The sequence below is a fragment of the Eutrema salsugineum genome, unplaced genomic scaffold (genome assembly GCF_000478725.1).
Source record: "Eutrema salsugineum unplaced genomic scaffold, Eutsalg1_0 scaffold_14, whole genome shotgun sequence".
Lineage (NCBI taxonomy): Eukaryota > Viridiplantae > Streptophyta > Magnoliopsida > Brassicales > Brassicaceae > Eutrema > Eutrema salsugineum.
The window spans coordinates 5,363,523-5,380,295 of record NW_006256877.1 but is presented as its reverse complement, the minus strand read 5'-3'; the positions used below and the strand labels follow the sequence as shown (position 1 = coordinate 5,380,295).

The 16,773-nt window shown below is 36.4% G+C and overlaps 2 protein-coding genes across 2 annotated transcripts; one reads left to right on the top strand and one right to left on the bottom strand.

The window, feature by feature from the left end:
- Positions 1 to 166: 166 nt before the first annotated feature.
- Positions 167 to 3,955, bottom strand: LOC112088407. Its single transcript, XM_024158678.1, has 7 exons — positions 3,799 to 3,955; positions 3,300 to 3,418; positions 1,809 to 2,622; positions 1,599 to 1,730; positions 889 to 1,520; positions 622 to 810; positions 167 to 529 (listed from the first exon to the last, which is right to left on the bottom strand). The coding sequence occupies exons 1-7, from the start codon at positions 3,953 to 3,955 to the stop codon at positions 167 to 169; spliced, it is 2,406 nt and encodes an 801-aa protein (XP_024014446.1).
- A 10,297-nt stretch (positions 3,956 to 14,252) lies between these two features.
- LOC18022639 (beta-amyrin 28-oxidase) lies at positions 14,253 to 16,555 on the top strand. Its single transcript, XM_006405672.2, has 4 exons — positions 14,253 to 14,807; positions 14,978 to 15,384; positions 15,824 to 16,011; positions 16,105 to 16,555. The coding sequence occupies exons 1-4, from the start codon at positions 14,275 to 14,277 to the stop codon at positions 16,402 to 16,404; spliced, it is 1,428 nt and encodes a 475-aa protein (XP_006405735.1). The 5' UTR covers positions 14,253 to 14,274; the 3' UTR covers positions 16,405 to 16,555.
- Positions 16,556 to 16,773: the final 218 nt, after the last annotated feature.

Sequence of the window (16,773 nt, the reverse complement as noted above, 5' to 3'; positions counted from 1 at the left end):
GTCCAGAGAAAGATAAAAATTACAAAATAACCCATGAAAGGGCAGTTAAGTTCGATTAAAAAGAAAAAGAGAAAGACTAAGCAGTCTTTGAAGTAGCAGCCTGATCAGCGTTAAGGATGTCCTCGTTGGAACCGAACTGCTCGCCCCTCGCAGGATACTGCGCGCTCTAGGTCACGTTCACGGCCGGAACGTCATCCTCGTCCGCGGAAGGAGACATCCGCTTATCCTCTTCAGTGAGAACGCAAGCATCGACCGAACGAAAGTCTTCCAACGCCTTGGCATGCTTTGCCTCGATATCAGCTACCATCTCGGGCGGGACCTCGTACAAGCCCTTCTTCTTCAACTGCTTGATGAAGCCGAGAACTCCTGTGAGCTGGTTGACCACCAAGTACGGCTTCCGAGCCCTGTCAGCGTCGTCCAAGCTTCCGAGCCCTGTCAGCGTCGTCCAAGCTCCTGTGAGCTGGTTGACCACCAAGTACACCTTCTCCAAACGCTCGCAGGCCTTTGCAAGCACGCTCTTAGCTCGAGCCTTCCAGTGTGCCACCAAGTCCCTCAGTCGCTCCCGTCTTTCTCGAACTCTTGAGAAAGCAATGTTTGAGCCTCAGTTAGCTCGGTCCTTACCGCTTCAAGCTCAGCGCTCTCCTGCTTCAGCAGATCAACCGAAGAGTGGAGGATATCGTTAATCTGGAGCTCGGTGGCGAGACGCTCCTTAGCCTTAGCGATTCTTTCCTCCAGTTCCGGGACCCTCACTTGCTCGTCGAATAGAGCTACCTCGTATGCGGCGACCAGATTGTTGGTCTGGCTGGCGAGCTGCGAAAAAGAGAATCGAATCAGAATTCGCACTTAAGAAAATAATTGAATAAATAAACAGAATCAAGAAATTATCACAGCAGTTGTACGGGCGATCCCCTTGTACATGTTCGGAAACCGGAGTTCGGGAACCGAAGGGAGGCTCATGACCTGAGAGGAAATTTTGTGGTAGAGCTCAGCACAAGCATCGACGTTCTCCTCGAAAGGAGTCTTTTCGTCATAATCAAAACGAAGTTTAGCCCTTTTAGCCGGCTCTGGCCCTGGAGAACCCTTGGTTTGATCTCTTTCTTGCCTTTTCCGAGAATGAGAGGCTTTGGCTCGATCCTGGGGCAGAGCAAGGTCCGACGTCACAGCAGTCGGCGGTTCGAACTCCTCAGCGGCATCCTGAGCCCGGAAAGAATTTTCGATCTTCTTAGTCTTCTTCGAAGACTTCTTCTTCTTCAGCTTCTTCTGACCAGATTGGTCAGGGGAGTTCGCAACCGGCGGTAGTTCTTCAGGCTGCTCCTCGGTCACTGCTGCAGCAGGGACGGGGATCGGGCCCGTGTCGTTCGGTTCCTCTTCATCGATGAGAGTAGGGATCTCGTCCAATGAGAGCATCCTAGCGGTTCGGGTACGTTGAGCTCGTGGTTTTGGTGCTTTGCGTCTTGGAACAGCTCGGGGCTTGTTAGCTCGAGCTTTTGGCTTCCGCGGTTTTGGTTCTCGGACGGAATCTGCAGTAAGAATATGTCAAGGAGGAGTTCGGAATAAACTCGAGAGTAAGAGTGAGAAAGTAAGCTCGGTAATCCAACCTGCTTTCTTAGCTCGACGCTGAAGAATTTCCTCCCAAACTTCAGGCCAACGACGCTTACCGGCTTCACTGAAGGTTTCTTCGAATTCGGAGGTAAGACCGGAGTTGAGAATGATACTTGGGAGATGACGACCTGCGAAAGATATAACGAAAGAAAGTTAGTCGAAGGCAAAATCGAAATTTAGCTAAGTATGAGATCATTTAAATCTACCAATCGGAATCTTCCACTCCGATTGAGTGGGGATGTCAGAGTTGCTGACAGTGAGATCGTTCATCTCGAGATAAAAATATAGAGACTCCCAGTCGTTGAATTTACTGGGTTTAGGCCCAGTAACTATGTTCTTCTTCGGCTTGGCGTTCGCAGCGAAGAACCACTCCTTGGATTTGTGGATGTTCACCGAAAAGAGATCCTTGAACAGCCGACTGGTTGGAATCTCACCGAGCTCTTCGCATAAGGAGACGAACCCTACATAGTTCGTTATAGAAGCCAGCATCACCTGCGTGAGAGCTACGCCTCGCCGATTGCAGTACCCGAGCAGACGGGAGGGAATTGGAAGCGAAAGCCCACATTGTGTGAAATAGGTCAAGTATATGCAGAGGAAGCCTTCGGGGACGTCCCATGGCCGATCTCCAGCTTCAGGAATTATCAAAGCAATTTGATCCGAGAGCCCATTTTCTTCGAGCACGGCCTGAATAGCACCCAAAGTAACCGAGGAAGACGGCACGTTGTTAGGACGAACGACCCTTCGTCTTGGAAGCGGTAGTGAAGCATGGTTCACCGCTTCAAGGTTGTCTTCGGCAACTTCGGCCTCAGTGGCGTCCTCCTCCTGATTTTCTTCTTCGGCCTCCTCGATCTCATCGATCTCACGATTACTACCGCCAGCGTTCGGCCCTGTCCGAGCCTCCGTTTCGCGAGTCTCTGTAGTCAGACGCTCGGTGGCTTCAACTCTAGATCTAGCACGGCTGCTGCTAGCTTCCACCGATTTGGAATTCTTACGAACTAACTGTGGAGGATTGCTCTCTTCCTGAGACGAACTCGATTGATGAGAATTTCAAGAAGAAGAGCTCGGCTCCGAGGGTTCGCGGCGATCCTCCGGAAGGATTTGATTGGAAGAAGAGTTAATGGAAGAACTAGAAGACATTTTAAGTTCGAAAAAGGAGAGTCGAAAGAGATCTAAGAAGATTGAAGAGCAGTTTGAAGATCAACCGGAAAAGATTGAAGATTGATCAGAGAACTTGAAGATCGAACGGAAAACTTGAAGATAGATCGGAAAAATCAAGGATTCGCGGCGGCGAAAGTTGAAGAAACGAGAGAAACAAAATCTAGAGAGAGAAACAAAATCTAGAGAGAAGGGAGAGCAGCGTACCTTATATATGCTTGAGCGAGAGTAATGAATGTGAAGAGGAGTTTTTCCCTTTATAAACAGTGGAAATCGTGGGTTCCTCGATTTTTGCGAAGATCCCGTAATTCACGCGCCTCATTGAAGACAGGGTGCGAAACGTCCGGGAGTACGAATCGACTGCAGTTACCGATCTCAGTTTGTGACCTACTTTAAATCAAATGAGTTCGACTAAAAAGTCATTCCCTTTCATCGAACTGAGGGGGGGGGGGCTAACTGTTGGGGGTGAAAACCGCACCCCGATTTTCTTCGGTACAAACCGAGATCGGCGAAATGTAAGCCCGGTTTACGAGGGAATGTACCGAGAAAGATGGGCCAAGTGAAACATTGGGCCGAACACAGCCCATTAGGCCGAGGTCGGTGAGAAGCCTCTCGAAGGAATGGAAGGTTTCCGTGAGCTCGGTCGAAATAGGAAAGTTTCCTAACGGAAAAAGGAAACTTTGAAGAGAAAAAGAAAGGAACCGAGAGAAAAGGAAAATCCTCTCGGTCCCATATCGCTTAAGACGTGCTTGAAGACCGATTGAGAGGATATATATAAAGGGAGACGAATCGACACCAGAGAACACAAGATATTCCGGAGAAGACTTAGCGACTGAGAACTCAAAACATTAGACTCTTAGTTGCATTAAGTCTTAGTTTGTTATTGTCCATCTAAATAACCGAACTCAGTTGTATTTGCTTGATTCGATCTAATAAAAACCAAGTTTCCGATCTAAAGTATTGTTTTGTCCCTTGTCGATATTCACATATCAATAGTAGCCGAGGTGGCACCAAACTTTTCTTTCAAAGCCTCCCACATGCCTTTCAAAGTTTCATACTCTTCAAACTCACACATGAAATCATCTTGCATACAACTCAACAACGTAATGCGAGCGATGTTATTGTTTCTTTTCAAGGAAAGATATGCCTCGTGATCTTTCTCATGTTGAGCCGTAGTACCCTGCTCAGGCTCTTCCATGTGATGGAAAAATGTCTCCTTAACCTCCTACATATCGAGGATATACTGGACTTTCCGATACCAAATATCGTAATTGTCACCATCCAATTTGTCTCCTCGGTTGAGCTCAACAATGATGTTCTTACAAGCAGACGACATACCTGCTTGAACATCTAGAGACATTACTTTCTTTGCATACTTTTAACATATAACCTATAATTTTGAAATGAAGATAAATTAATCTAAGATAACTCCATTTATAATACAAGATCGAGAGCTCACTATGTTCCCAATCATCACTCGTATTATAAATTTTGTTACAATAAATTAGTTTGCTCCATGCAAAATTTTAAGGTCTAAACAAATTAGAACTCCCACTTAATCATAGTATTTTTAAACATGAATGAACAAATAAAAATGTATTAGAAAAATGATCAAATCAATTATTTTTTATTGTTCATCGTCTTCCTAAAAGAGATGATTTAACAGCAATTGGTTCAAAATTTTCGACCCTAATATCTCTCTAAATACGTAGCCAAATCATACGTTCTATCTATCAAACGAAAGATAATTTTAATATCTACGCACAGAAGCTAAAATTACGTAATTCCGAATTATAAACAGAGATATATGAACGAAACAATATTTATGGTTTTCTCACCATTTTTCAAATTCATGCAATCTATTGCGGTTCTCAAAGTGATATTTTCCAGAATCATTCAAGCCTATATGATGAACATTTATGCAAAGTTTCAATTCATTTCATCATATATTCACAAATTCACCATTATCAATCATTTAAACAGTAACCATTTTCTCCAATTCATCATGAATGAGCGTGATTAACATATAGCTGTTTTAATTCATGATTATTATGAACGTGTTCATTCCAGAACCGAATTCTAAAGCTCTGATACCAATGAAATAGTTTATGCAGAAGTGTTTAATCCGAAGACATACCTTTGCCTGGTTTAGTGATGAATATGATTTGGTTGGTATGATATGAAAACGGACGCAGAGATCGGAAAAAAGATCACAGATGGAAATCAACCACTTATCACCGTTCAAATACCCTTTCAATTGATCTTTCCAAGCTTTCTCTCTCTAAAAAGTTTTATCTCTCTTCTATAACTTATTTGTTTACCAACAGTATCACCAACAGTTGTAAACAGTCACATTTTTCTCTGCAATGTCTTATATATATACTTAATGAAGAGACACAGTCTGTAAAGTCACAATTATTAATTTAGGAATTTATAACAACCAAAATCAAACCGGTTGTATGCTATCAAATAATGGGCGTAAACCAACCATAAACCAATATTATTGGATTATTTGTCAGGAGGATACGACACACGGACACAGCAAGTATTGTATGTACTTTTGTTGTCAGCTATCTTGCTGAATATCCTCATGTGTACAAACGTGTGCTACAAGGTATGTTTAGGTGCAAGGCTTTTCATTTTGTAGTTTCCTTCCAAAAACAAAGTTAGCATATATATATATATATATATATTGATTAACAAAAAGGGGGTGGCTAGTAAATTTTATTCCTTATTTTATATTTGAAAGAAAATAAATTGTGGAAGTGCAGAGCAAAAGGAGATACTAAAAGGAAAGGGAGAAAAGAAGGATTAAGGTGGGAGGACGTTGAGAAGATGAGATTTCATGAAATGTTCCATGTGAAGTGATGAGAATAGTTCCTCCTATTTCTGGCACTTTTCGTGAGGCCATCGATCACTTTTCTTTCAAGGGATTTTACATCCCGAAAGGATGGAGGCTAAGGTTATCCCAAATCTTTTAAAATATATCGAAATAAATTTGTATCATTGTAGAATTTTAATCCGGTTCTAATGATCTATGAATCTAATTCCGCAGGTAATTGTAATTGAAATTGAAGAACACAAGACAAGATTTGGTCACCCAGAGTTCACCAATGTGGCTACGTCTCTGGGAAGTGAACGGTATCCCTCAACTGCATCCGCTATCAATTCCGATTACAGAGATGGACACAAGGTGCCTTCGAATCCGTTACAGAGATCAAGCTCAAAAAGAATCCGAAGGAAGAAGATGATCGGACCAGAATTTGTCCGCCGATATGATATGCGTCTACTCCAACGTAAGCTCCAATCACTCTCTCTCTAGCTTTTCTCTCGCTTTCTCTCTCTATAACAACTCTCTCTCTCTCTCTCACTATGTTCTCTTGTTAATCCAGCTCGCGGGAAGAAGAAGAAGACATCAGTCAACTCATCTTCTGGCTTGGGCCTTTTTCCAGAAACCAAGGCCCATTAAGAGAATTGGTGCACGGTTTGGGCCTTGAACCCATTCGAGTGTTTGTCTGAACCCAGTTGACCTCAGACTCATGCTCATTATGTTTATAATCATGCATTACACCATTATTCGTGATGATAACCATAATTCTATCGGAGTGCCGTCGCCACACATAAGAATCCGGATAACTTTCCAAACTAGAGAGAATTGAGCCACCCGATTCGAAGGCAGTGGTCCGCAGCCTTATTCATATATTCCATTTGGAGGAGGACCCAGGATGTGTCCAGGGAAAGAGTACGCTCGTCTAGAGATTCTCATATATATACACTATTTTGTTAAGAGATTCAAGTGGGATAAGTGTTTCCAAAAGAAAATAAATTAGTAGTTGAACTTTTACCAATACCCACAAAATGTACTTTCACTTATAGAAGTAACCAAACTTCTGAAATATAAATACAAAAGGAAACTATAAGTCTATATGTTCAAATAACTCTAAGTTTTGAAAACTTGTCCTGCGTATGTAATTTTTTTGGTTAGGATAGTATTTTCCTTCTTCCTCCGGAAAACATTGTAATTTTGGAAATGTTTGCCTTTGGGCAGGAAGGAATAAAAATGAATTTAAAGTAAAAAAAAAACAAAACTCTAAGTTTTCTAAATAAGATATTGTAAATAATATACTCACAAGTATCTATAATATATCCATAATCAAATTTTAATCTCAATTGTGATCTCGGTCGATCATGGTTCGTAATTGGAAAAGATGATGAGAAGGAGATCAAGATACTACATGAAAAGCGAGACAAAGTCTTAAGAGTTACTCAAAGATAGGTGAACATTGTTGGAGAATTCAATGGGCACTCAATTGTCCAAGAAGATGCAATGGAGATGAATGAAGATTTGCAAAAAGAAGTGAACCATCCCGACTATTAAGAGGGATATCGTTTGAACCCATTCTACAAAAACAACAACCATTCTTACAGAAACGGAGAACCCCTAAGATCAAATGTACCAATTTAAATCTTAAGGATACGGCTTCCCACAAAAACAATTCAACAGAACTATGGTGTAGTTGCAAAGATTCAGTTTCCAAACGGTTGTCCAAAAATTGAAGAAGTTTACGTTGATTAGCCTTCGGAATTTACTTTGACTAGCCTTCGGAATTTAGGATAATAAGTTGAATAGAATGTAACAACAATCAAGAGTCTAACTTATGTTCTTCAACAATATCAAAGTATACAAAATGTATTTTATATAGTATATTTTTGTGTGGAAATGAGCTAATCATCTCCTCTTCGTCGGGTCCCCTCTTCGTCTTCATCCTTGCTTTTATATCATTATGGGATTATAATGGCGTTAATTAATGGTACTTACTTCTGTTGGAACTCAATATTAATAAGCATTTGGACTTGTAATATTAAGTTTGAATGTGAATAAGAAATGAAGTTTAATAAGCAAATGGACTTTATAAATTCATTTGAGTTTATAGTGAAATGTTCCTATTGGTTATAACTAAAAGTAGAAGTTTAATGGAAGTGTATTTGTCCCACATTGCTCACCAAGAAGAAAAACATCTTGTATATATATGGCCTTCTCACAATAAGGAGTAAAATGACATTATGCAAAAACACCTACGCGCGCCGCCGCCGTTGCCGGTGCCGGACTTGTTGCTTATTGCATTTTTTAGTTGGTTCTTAAAGCTCTTGGGCTCTTGGGCTCTATATAGCTGGGCGTAGGTCGTGGGCTTCTTAGTTCCTACGAAATAATTTTTTGCATATTGAAAAGATAAATCTTAGTAAATAAAAGATTGCGTCCAGATCATAACGAAAGATTTCCGAATTCTTTTACTTGCAGGAAAACAATAATATCTCGTGAATATTCCTTTCGCCAAAGTTTATTCCTTGCGGATCAAGCTGAACCTTCCAGTATAAATAGACGCCATCTTCTCTCATTATAAATAATCAAATTCTCGAATACACCAAACACACATCAAATAATTCTTTCCAGCAAATCTCTCTCGTTTTAATTTCGTAAGTATCTCAAGAACTATAACATAGTAATTTCAGTTCGCAGATTCTATTACAAATGTTGCGTAATAGTCTCATCACGGTTGTATCTTGGGATTCCGCAACAAACCGTCACACATTACGGGCGATTTATTGAGTTAAGGAAAAAGAACATCGACTCCGTGTTTTTTTTGTCTGTTTTCAATCGGTTTTTAAACTCTCGTTTTAATCTCTTATCTTAACATATCGTTTATAATATTGCTATTTTCTATTCATGATTTCAATCGGATTTTCGCGGTCCAACAACTCCTCAGATTTATTTATAATTTATTTATAATTATTTTCTATTTATTTATAATTTATTAATTATTTTATTAATTATTTTAAACTATTGGTTTTGATATTAATCATAATAATATAGTTTTTTTTTGGTTTTATAATTATATATAATGTTTGTTTTGGTAGTTTTATGTTTAACCGCTAAAACAATTGCTGGTTTGTCAGTCAAAATTGTCTTGCAAATGGATTCGCTTTAAAAAATTTAACCAGTCGTACAAACCGCTGAATAACGCTCAAAACCGCAATTGTCCGCTTCTGCAAACTCTCACACTCACAACCGCAACTGCTGCGTTTAAACCAGTTAAGCCTTAACTCTTTCACTAATGTTGTTGTCTCGACGGTTTGAACTTTTGACTCAGTGTCATGTTCGTGTTAATGGGGTTTTTATCAAAAGAAGACACAGAGATTTTCTATTATCACTATATTTGATCACTGTAAGTGTTGAAACACTACACTTTTTTTCTGTCTAGCAATTTATTATACGAAAGGTTTGTATCTTTTTAATAAATTCGTGTCGACCTTATGGCGAGAGAAGCATCACCTTCAGGCCACAGACTTTATTTTAAGGGCCACATTAATTATATAATTGCCAAATTAGATTTTTTTTTGTCAACTGCCAAATTGGATTTATTGGTCACTCATTTCACGTGTTATATGGGTCAAGCCGTCAAGGTGTAAGAGATTTATATTCCGTTTTTTTGTTTTGATCAAACAAATATATTTCTTACTTCCTTCTAAAATTTCTCAATATTATTTTTTTGTCAAAGTTATTATTCTTAAATCATATATGTGTGGTATTCTTACGAGGTTTTTATTTTTTTAATTATGTTTCCTTTATTTTAAAATATTCAACACGGACTCAGAGCTACATAAAAATATATGTACGCTGTACGCACATAGTGAAACAATGCACAAATGTCGTATAGTAATGTATTATACAAAAGATTTTCGTGTTTTCATAGTAATTTATTTTACATAAGATTCAGGCCACGTACAAATATTTTATTTTCAGGGCCACATATAAGAATTTCATATTTCTTTATTTTTGAAGTAACAAAACAAAAGTTTCACCTAATTTATTATGATCTAATATACTCCTTCATTTCAAATAGATGATGTTTGAAGTTTTTACACATAGATTTAGATTTTTTTAGTTTTTGTTTATTTGATTTAAAACAGAATCACTTTTAGTGCTTGCTTTCAAACACTCCCAAATTTTTTAAAAACATTATTTTTAGAAAAAAATTTTAAATTATTTAAATTTATCACAATATTATTTAAAAATATAATTTCTTTTATATATACATTAATTCTGCAAATTAAGATATTAATTTAGATGTTTTTAGATTTTCTTGAATATAAGTCATATTTCATTAAAAATTTTAAAATTATCGAAATTTTTAATATTTAAACTTAATTAAGAAAATAGAAGTTTAATTTAATTTAAAATTCAAAAAACGTTTTAATTAAATTTTGTTACGAAAATTTAGATAATAATTTTAATTACTTTAGAATTCTTTAAACACATGTCAGATTTAATTTAAAATTTTGAATTTAAATAATATTTTCATCATAGCGCGAATGGTAAATGAATATTTTATTCTACTTTATCATAATCAATCGGTCTAAAATATCAAATATTAAGATTAATAAATATTTATATTATACAATAATATGATGGATCTGATTAGAGTTATGTATTTATACTTAAGGTCTTATACGGATTAGTTTGTTAAAACATGTAAGATTTTAAGATGATTTGAAGAAATTAAACGAACGGATTAGCCAATTTGATATATATATATATATATATTTATAATAGTACAAATGGTAAATAAATATCAGATTATATTCTATCATAATCAACCGGTCTAAAATATCAAATATTTAATATTAATAAATATTTAGATTATACAATAATATGATAGAGCAGGTTAGAGTTATGCATTTATAATTATAATCTTATGCATATTAGTTTGTCAAAACATGTAAGATAGATGACAAAAAAACATGTAAGATATTAAAAAATGATTTTAGGCAACTAAATAGACGTGTTAACCAATACATACATATTATATATATATATATATATATATTATGTGTAAATCTAAATTTACATAATAAGAAAATACATAATTAATATAAGATCAATATATTCTTAATTGACTCATACTCTTATTCTACTAATAATTTATACTATTTAAAGTTAAAACATAGTAACAAATTTCTTGATTTAAAAAATAAATAAATAACAGAAATTATATCTAAATAAATAATATATATACAAATTATATAAAAATTTAAAGCAAAAAATTCTCGTGCAGACGCATGGGTTAGAATCTAGTTATGTATTATATGTGTAAACACATTTCAACCAATAATAAAACAATTTGTAGAATATAAATAATCAAGATAATTAAAAAAAAAATCAAAGTAAATTTTCATTGAAAGTTGAAAAGATCATCCATTTTAAAACAATTTTTTCTTTTTGAAACATTATCTATTTTGAAACTCAATCAGTGCCATACTATCTTTAGTCTTTCAAAGATATATTTAATTTTATAATTTATATCAACTAAAAAGCTATATAAACATATAAATGTCACACTTTTTGAATTGCTTTTAGCTTTCTAACTAGATTCTATCTTGCGCATTCACACGAGAACTATTTATAATTTATCAAATTTTGTAATATAATTTTTGTTTATATTTTTGTTTAGATATAATTTTCTAATAAGTGATAAATTATTTTTTCTGTTTATATATTTAATTTATTTCTATTGATTTGTTTTTTTAGTATATATATGGCCGTGATTAGAAAAACATTATTCTAACCCATCCGTTCAAATTAATCTGAAAAGTACATCAATTATAAAAATGTTATTATAATATTTTCATTTATATTAATCTGAAAAGAACCGCGATTATTAAAACATAATTATACCTATCCATTCATATTATTTGTATATTTTATATATTTTTTAAATTTGAATATTAAAAAATTTAGCTTTATTTAATAAGAATATACAACAGTATATCTGATTTGTCACTAAAAAATATTATTTAAATTTAAATATTGAAAATAAATATAAATTACTATATGATTTATTATTTTGTTAAAAATATATAATAACTTATTTTTTGATTTTTGATAATAAAATATAACTTATATTTAAGGAAATTTATAACAAATCAAAATTCAAATTTAGATTTTCGAATTTATTTTGAAATATAAATTAAAAAAATATTATTATTAATATTAATCGTTTGATAATATAAATAAGAGTTATCCAAAAATAAAATAGTATAAATAAGAGTCTCCATAGTTGCTTTGCTAGCAAGGCTAGGTTAAAATCATTAAGATCTCTAAATCCAAGACTCATTCAGTACCCTTCATCTCTTCTGGCTCGGGTGCTAAGAGGAAGATATTATCGACAATCAGACCCGTTAGAGGATCGAAATGTCTACTCACCATCCTATGGATGGAGGAGTATGTTGGCCGCAAAACCGTATCTTAAAATGGGACTAAGGAAGACAATAGGGTCGGGACTAAATACGAGGGCGTGAAGTGAGCCTTGGATACCCGACGCCAGGGCCCGTCCACCAAGAGCAACCCTCCAGATCGGACTTCAGGACCCAAGAGTGTTAGTTTACTCATTTATCCGTCAAGATACGAAGCAATGGGATGAGCCTCTTCTAAGATAATTTTTCCAACCTGAGGATGTCTCTCTTATCCTTGGGTTGAGACCTAGTAGCGACCGTACCCTTGATGGATTTGCGTGGAACCATACTAAAACAGGAATATACACGGTTAAATCCGGATATGACCTGATTAGAAAATCAAACCTTGAACAAAATTTGGATGTCGTGAGAGAACCGAGTATCACAGCTCTTCAAAGCTACGTTTGGAAAGTACGGACGCCTGGAAAAATGAGGCATTTTATGCGGCAAGCCTTATCAGGATGTATTGCTACTTGCCAAAACCTAACCTACAGGCATATGGGAACAGATAAGAGTTGTCCCCGCTGTGGGAATCCTGAAGAATCTATTAACCATCTTCTGTTTTTATGTCCCCCGGCTTTTCAAGTCTGGGCGTTATCGGACTTCCCGTCCCTTCCGGGTGTCTTCCCGAGTATCTCTATTTACCAAAATATGAGCTTTCTCTTTTGGAAAACAAAAGCGTTAGGCATGACAGACCCTCAAAAGGATATTTATCCTTGGATCCTTTGGTATATTTGGAAAGCGAGGAACGACAAGATCTTCAACGGGAAAGAAATTTCCCCGGTAGATACTTTGATCCACGCCAAGGTTGAAGCCGAAAGTTGGAAGACTGCAAACCAACCGGAAGAAGAAGAAGACGGATCAGACGAGGCTCCGCTCACTCCTTTGCTCCTGAGTCCTCTACCCGATACCCCGAGGTTCCCAATTTGTCAGGTTGATGCATCCTGGATAGGCATCGGCCTGGTTAGTGGGTTCGGATGGAGTCTGAAAGAGGAAAGAGGTGGCGAGACTTTTGGCCTTCAAGGCTGTCGTAGAAGTCTATCGGCCCTTCATGCCGAATTGGAGAGCCTATTATGGGCTATGTCTTGCGTGAAAGATAGACAAATTTTATCTGTACACTTTCAAACCGATTGTTCGGATCTGATTAGCATGTCTGAATCGCCATCAGATTGGCCATAATTCTTATCAGAATTAGAAGCCTTCCGCAATCTTCGGGAAACTTTTTTGGACTTCACTCTCTCCCATATCCCCAGAAGTTCAAATGTCCGAGCGGATAGTCTTGCAAAAGGAGCTCGAGCAAGAGGCTGTATTTTCTCCCAAATCATTCATACCGAGCCAGTTGAAGACGGTTTTCGGACCAACTCTTTAACGGGCCAAATGTGATGTAATAGTTGGGTTGTAGAAAAAAAAAAAAAAGTAAATTGTGTTTGGACACAAAACATGCTTCTGTTTTAATAGATACTTAGGGCAATAGTTGAAGTATATAGAATCAATGAAAGTAAACCATTCTATCAAAAACTTGTTAGCATTGTAGTTAGCACTTACCATACAATCAATGCACAACTACCCATTTAGCTGCGGTATTCTACCAACCTTCTGCGCGCGTATTCTATAATTATATAATTTTTAACCCACAAACAAGTTAGAGCATGTCCATAGGTGACCCTCTCAATAGGAGTTATTAGAATAAAAAATTAATTTTTTGTTTGGTTAATGTTTGAGAAAAACTCATGTAGTAATATGCTTCCAGTAGTGAATCTGGGTTTGGGGCTCATCCCAAATAAAAAATTAATTTTTTTTTTTAATTCCCCTTTTTCACCGCCAATAAAAAATGACACGTAGCTCGGACACGGAATCGTTGGGTTCGTCCGGATGAACCGAGTCTTCCGTATTGAGTTTATTATAATTTATTTTTATTATGTTTTGCATATGAACTCGGGTCCAAAAACGGGGTGACCCCGGATCTGTTCTTATATAATTATTTAAAATTTAATCACTATTAAATCCCTCAAAGCGCGTTTAGTGATTAGTATATTTCACCCACTCCAACTTATATTTGATTAATGAATATTTATGACAACGCTTGTTGGTTTTATCCGTTTTTTTTACATATATGTCAGTTTTTGTACTGTACCCCAAAACCCAAACTCACGTACGTCTATAAAATCTGTGTCGTCACAACAGCACAAGACAGAAGTAAAACAAGTCGTCAACAAAAAGAAAAATATGTATTTGACTATCATATTCCTGTTCATCAGTCCCATTCTTCTTTCTCTTCTATTCCTCCTTAGAAAACATTTATCACATTTCTCTTATCCTAACCTTCCTCCGGGAAACGCCGGCTTCCCCTTTATCGGAGAGAGTTTTTCCTTCCTCTCTGCTGGCCGTAAAGGTCATCCGGAGAAATTCATCACCGACCGAGTTCACCGCTTCTCCTCCTCCGTAGGTATCTTTAAGACCCACATCTTTGGGACTCCCACTGCCGTGGTGATGGGTGCCTCGGGGAACAAATTTCTATTCACCAACGAGAACAAGCTCGTTGTCTCGTGGTGGCCCGAGTCCGTGAAAAAGATCTTCCCTTCCACAGTGAAGATGAACATTAATGAGGGTTCCAAGAAGCTGAGGACGCTTGTTACGCCGTTCTTGAAGCCTGAGGCTTTGAGGAGGTATGTAGGTATTATGGATGAGATTGCAAGTCGACATTTTGAGACGGAATGGGCCAATCAAGATCAACTTATTGTCTTCCCTCTCACCAAAAAGTATGTAAAGTGCATCTCATGTTCTTTCACATATTTGTGCCCTATGTTGTTTGTTTGTCTTTATTTTTGCGTCTAAATGTTATCTTAACCATTATCCAAATCAAAACCACAATTTTACATTAGTTACGCATATGCGTGAAATTCATAATCAATATTGAAATCTCAAGCAGGTTCACGTTTTCGATAGCATGCCGTTTACTCCTGAGCATGGACGACCCCGAAAGAGTAAGGAAACTAGAAGAGCCATTTAGAATGGTAATTGTGGGGATGTTCTCAGTCCCAATAGATTTACCAGGAACAAGGTTTAGCCGAGCCATTAAGGCGTCGAGGTTGATCAGAAAAGAGGTTATCGCGATCATGAGGATGAGGAAAGAAGAGCTGAAGGCCAGGAAAGCATCAGCGGAACATGACATCCTATCTCACTTGTTGATGAGTATAGGAGAGACCAAAGACGAGGATGTCGCAGATAAGATTATTGGATTATTAGTCGGAGGATACGACACAGCAAGTATTGTATGTACTTTTGTTGTCCACTATCTTGCTGAATATCCTCATGTCTACGAGCATGTGCTACAAGGTATGTTTAGGTGCAATGCTACAAGGTATGAAGCATTGGTAAATACAGTTAAAATCCGTTGTTCAAATTAATGTTTTTTCTAACACAATGTCACAAAAAGAATTAAAAGTGTCTGTTGATTTATCACTACACGAATTTAAACCCCTCTAATAAATGTTGTTGACAAAAGAAATAATATAAAAAAAAACTTATAGTGAACCTATAGTTATGGTTCTCATAAATTTGACAAAAATAATATCATATATTCCGGGTCGACTCATGGGATAAAGAGGTCATAAATTTTAACATAAAATTCCAAAAATAAAGTTAGCATAATAAAAAATAAAATAAAATACAAAATTTATTAATTAACTAAAAAGGGGATTTAAAATTTTATGTTCGCTGGTAAATTTTATTCCTTAATTTTACATTTTAAAGAAAATAAATTGTGGAAATGCAGAACAAAAGGAGATACTAAAGGGAAAGCAAGAGAAAGAAGGATTAAGGTGGGAGGACATTGAGAAGATGAGATTTTCATGGAATGTTGCATGTGAAGTGATGAGAATGGTTCCTCCTATTAGTGGCACTTTCCGTGAGGCCATCGATCACTTTTCTTTTAAGGGTTTTTACATCCCGAAAGGATGGAAGGTAAGGCTATCCCAAAGTCTTAATATATATACACATAAATATATATCATGCTCATGTTTATGATTATGCATTAAATCCTGATGGTTAACATAGTTATATTGGAGTGCCAACGCCACACATAAGAATCCGGATTACTTTCCGGAACCAGAGAAATTTGAGCCTAACCGATTCGAAGGAAGTGGTCCGAGGCCTTATACATATGTTCCATTTGGAGGAGGACCTAAGATGTGTCCAGGGAAAGAGTATGCTCGTCTAGAGATTCTAATATTTATACACCATCTTGTTAAGAGATTTAAGTGGGAGAAAGTGTTCCCAAAAGAAACTAAAATAGTGTTTGATCCTTTACCAGTACCCGCAAAAGGTCTCCCAATTAGAATTTTTCCTCAATCCTGATCGTCAAAAGTCTGAAGTTGATGGATCACGGGTCATTGCTACATTATTCCAATAGCCTATGTAAGAGTTAAGAGTTTTTTGGTATCAAGTTTTTATTGTAATAGTTAACTCAGGGATACTAAAAAATAAAATAAAAAAGCATCTTGTTTATGTTCATGTTTATTGAGAGTGTGTTTTAATCGTTATCACATAGCTAAGCTTTCTTAAAAACTGTTGGGAAATCGACTATAATAATTGATGAGAGTATGGACATGACCTTTGATATAGAAAAATTCTCATAAAAGTAAATTTACAAGATAACACTCACACTTATGTTCACAAAAGTAAATTTACAAGATAATTGATGAGAAGTAACCTAACTTCTAAAAC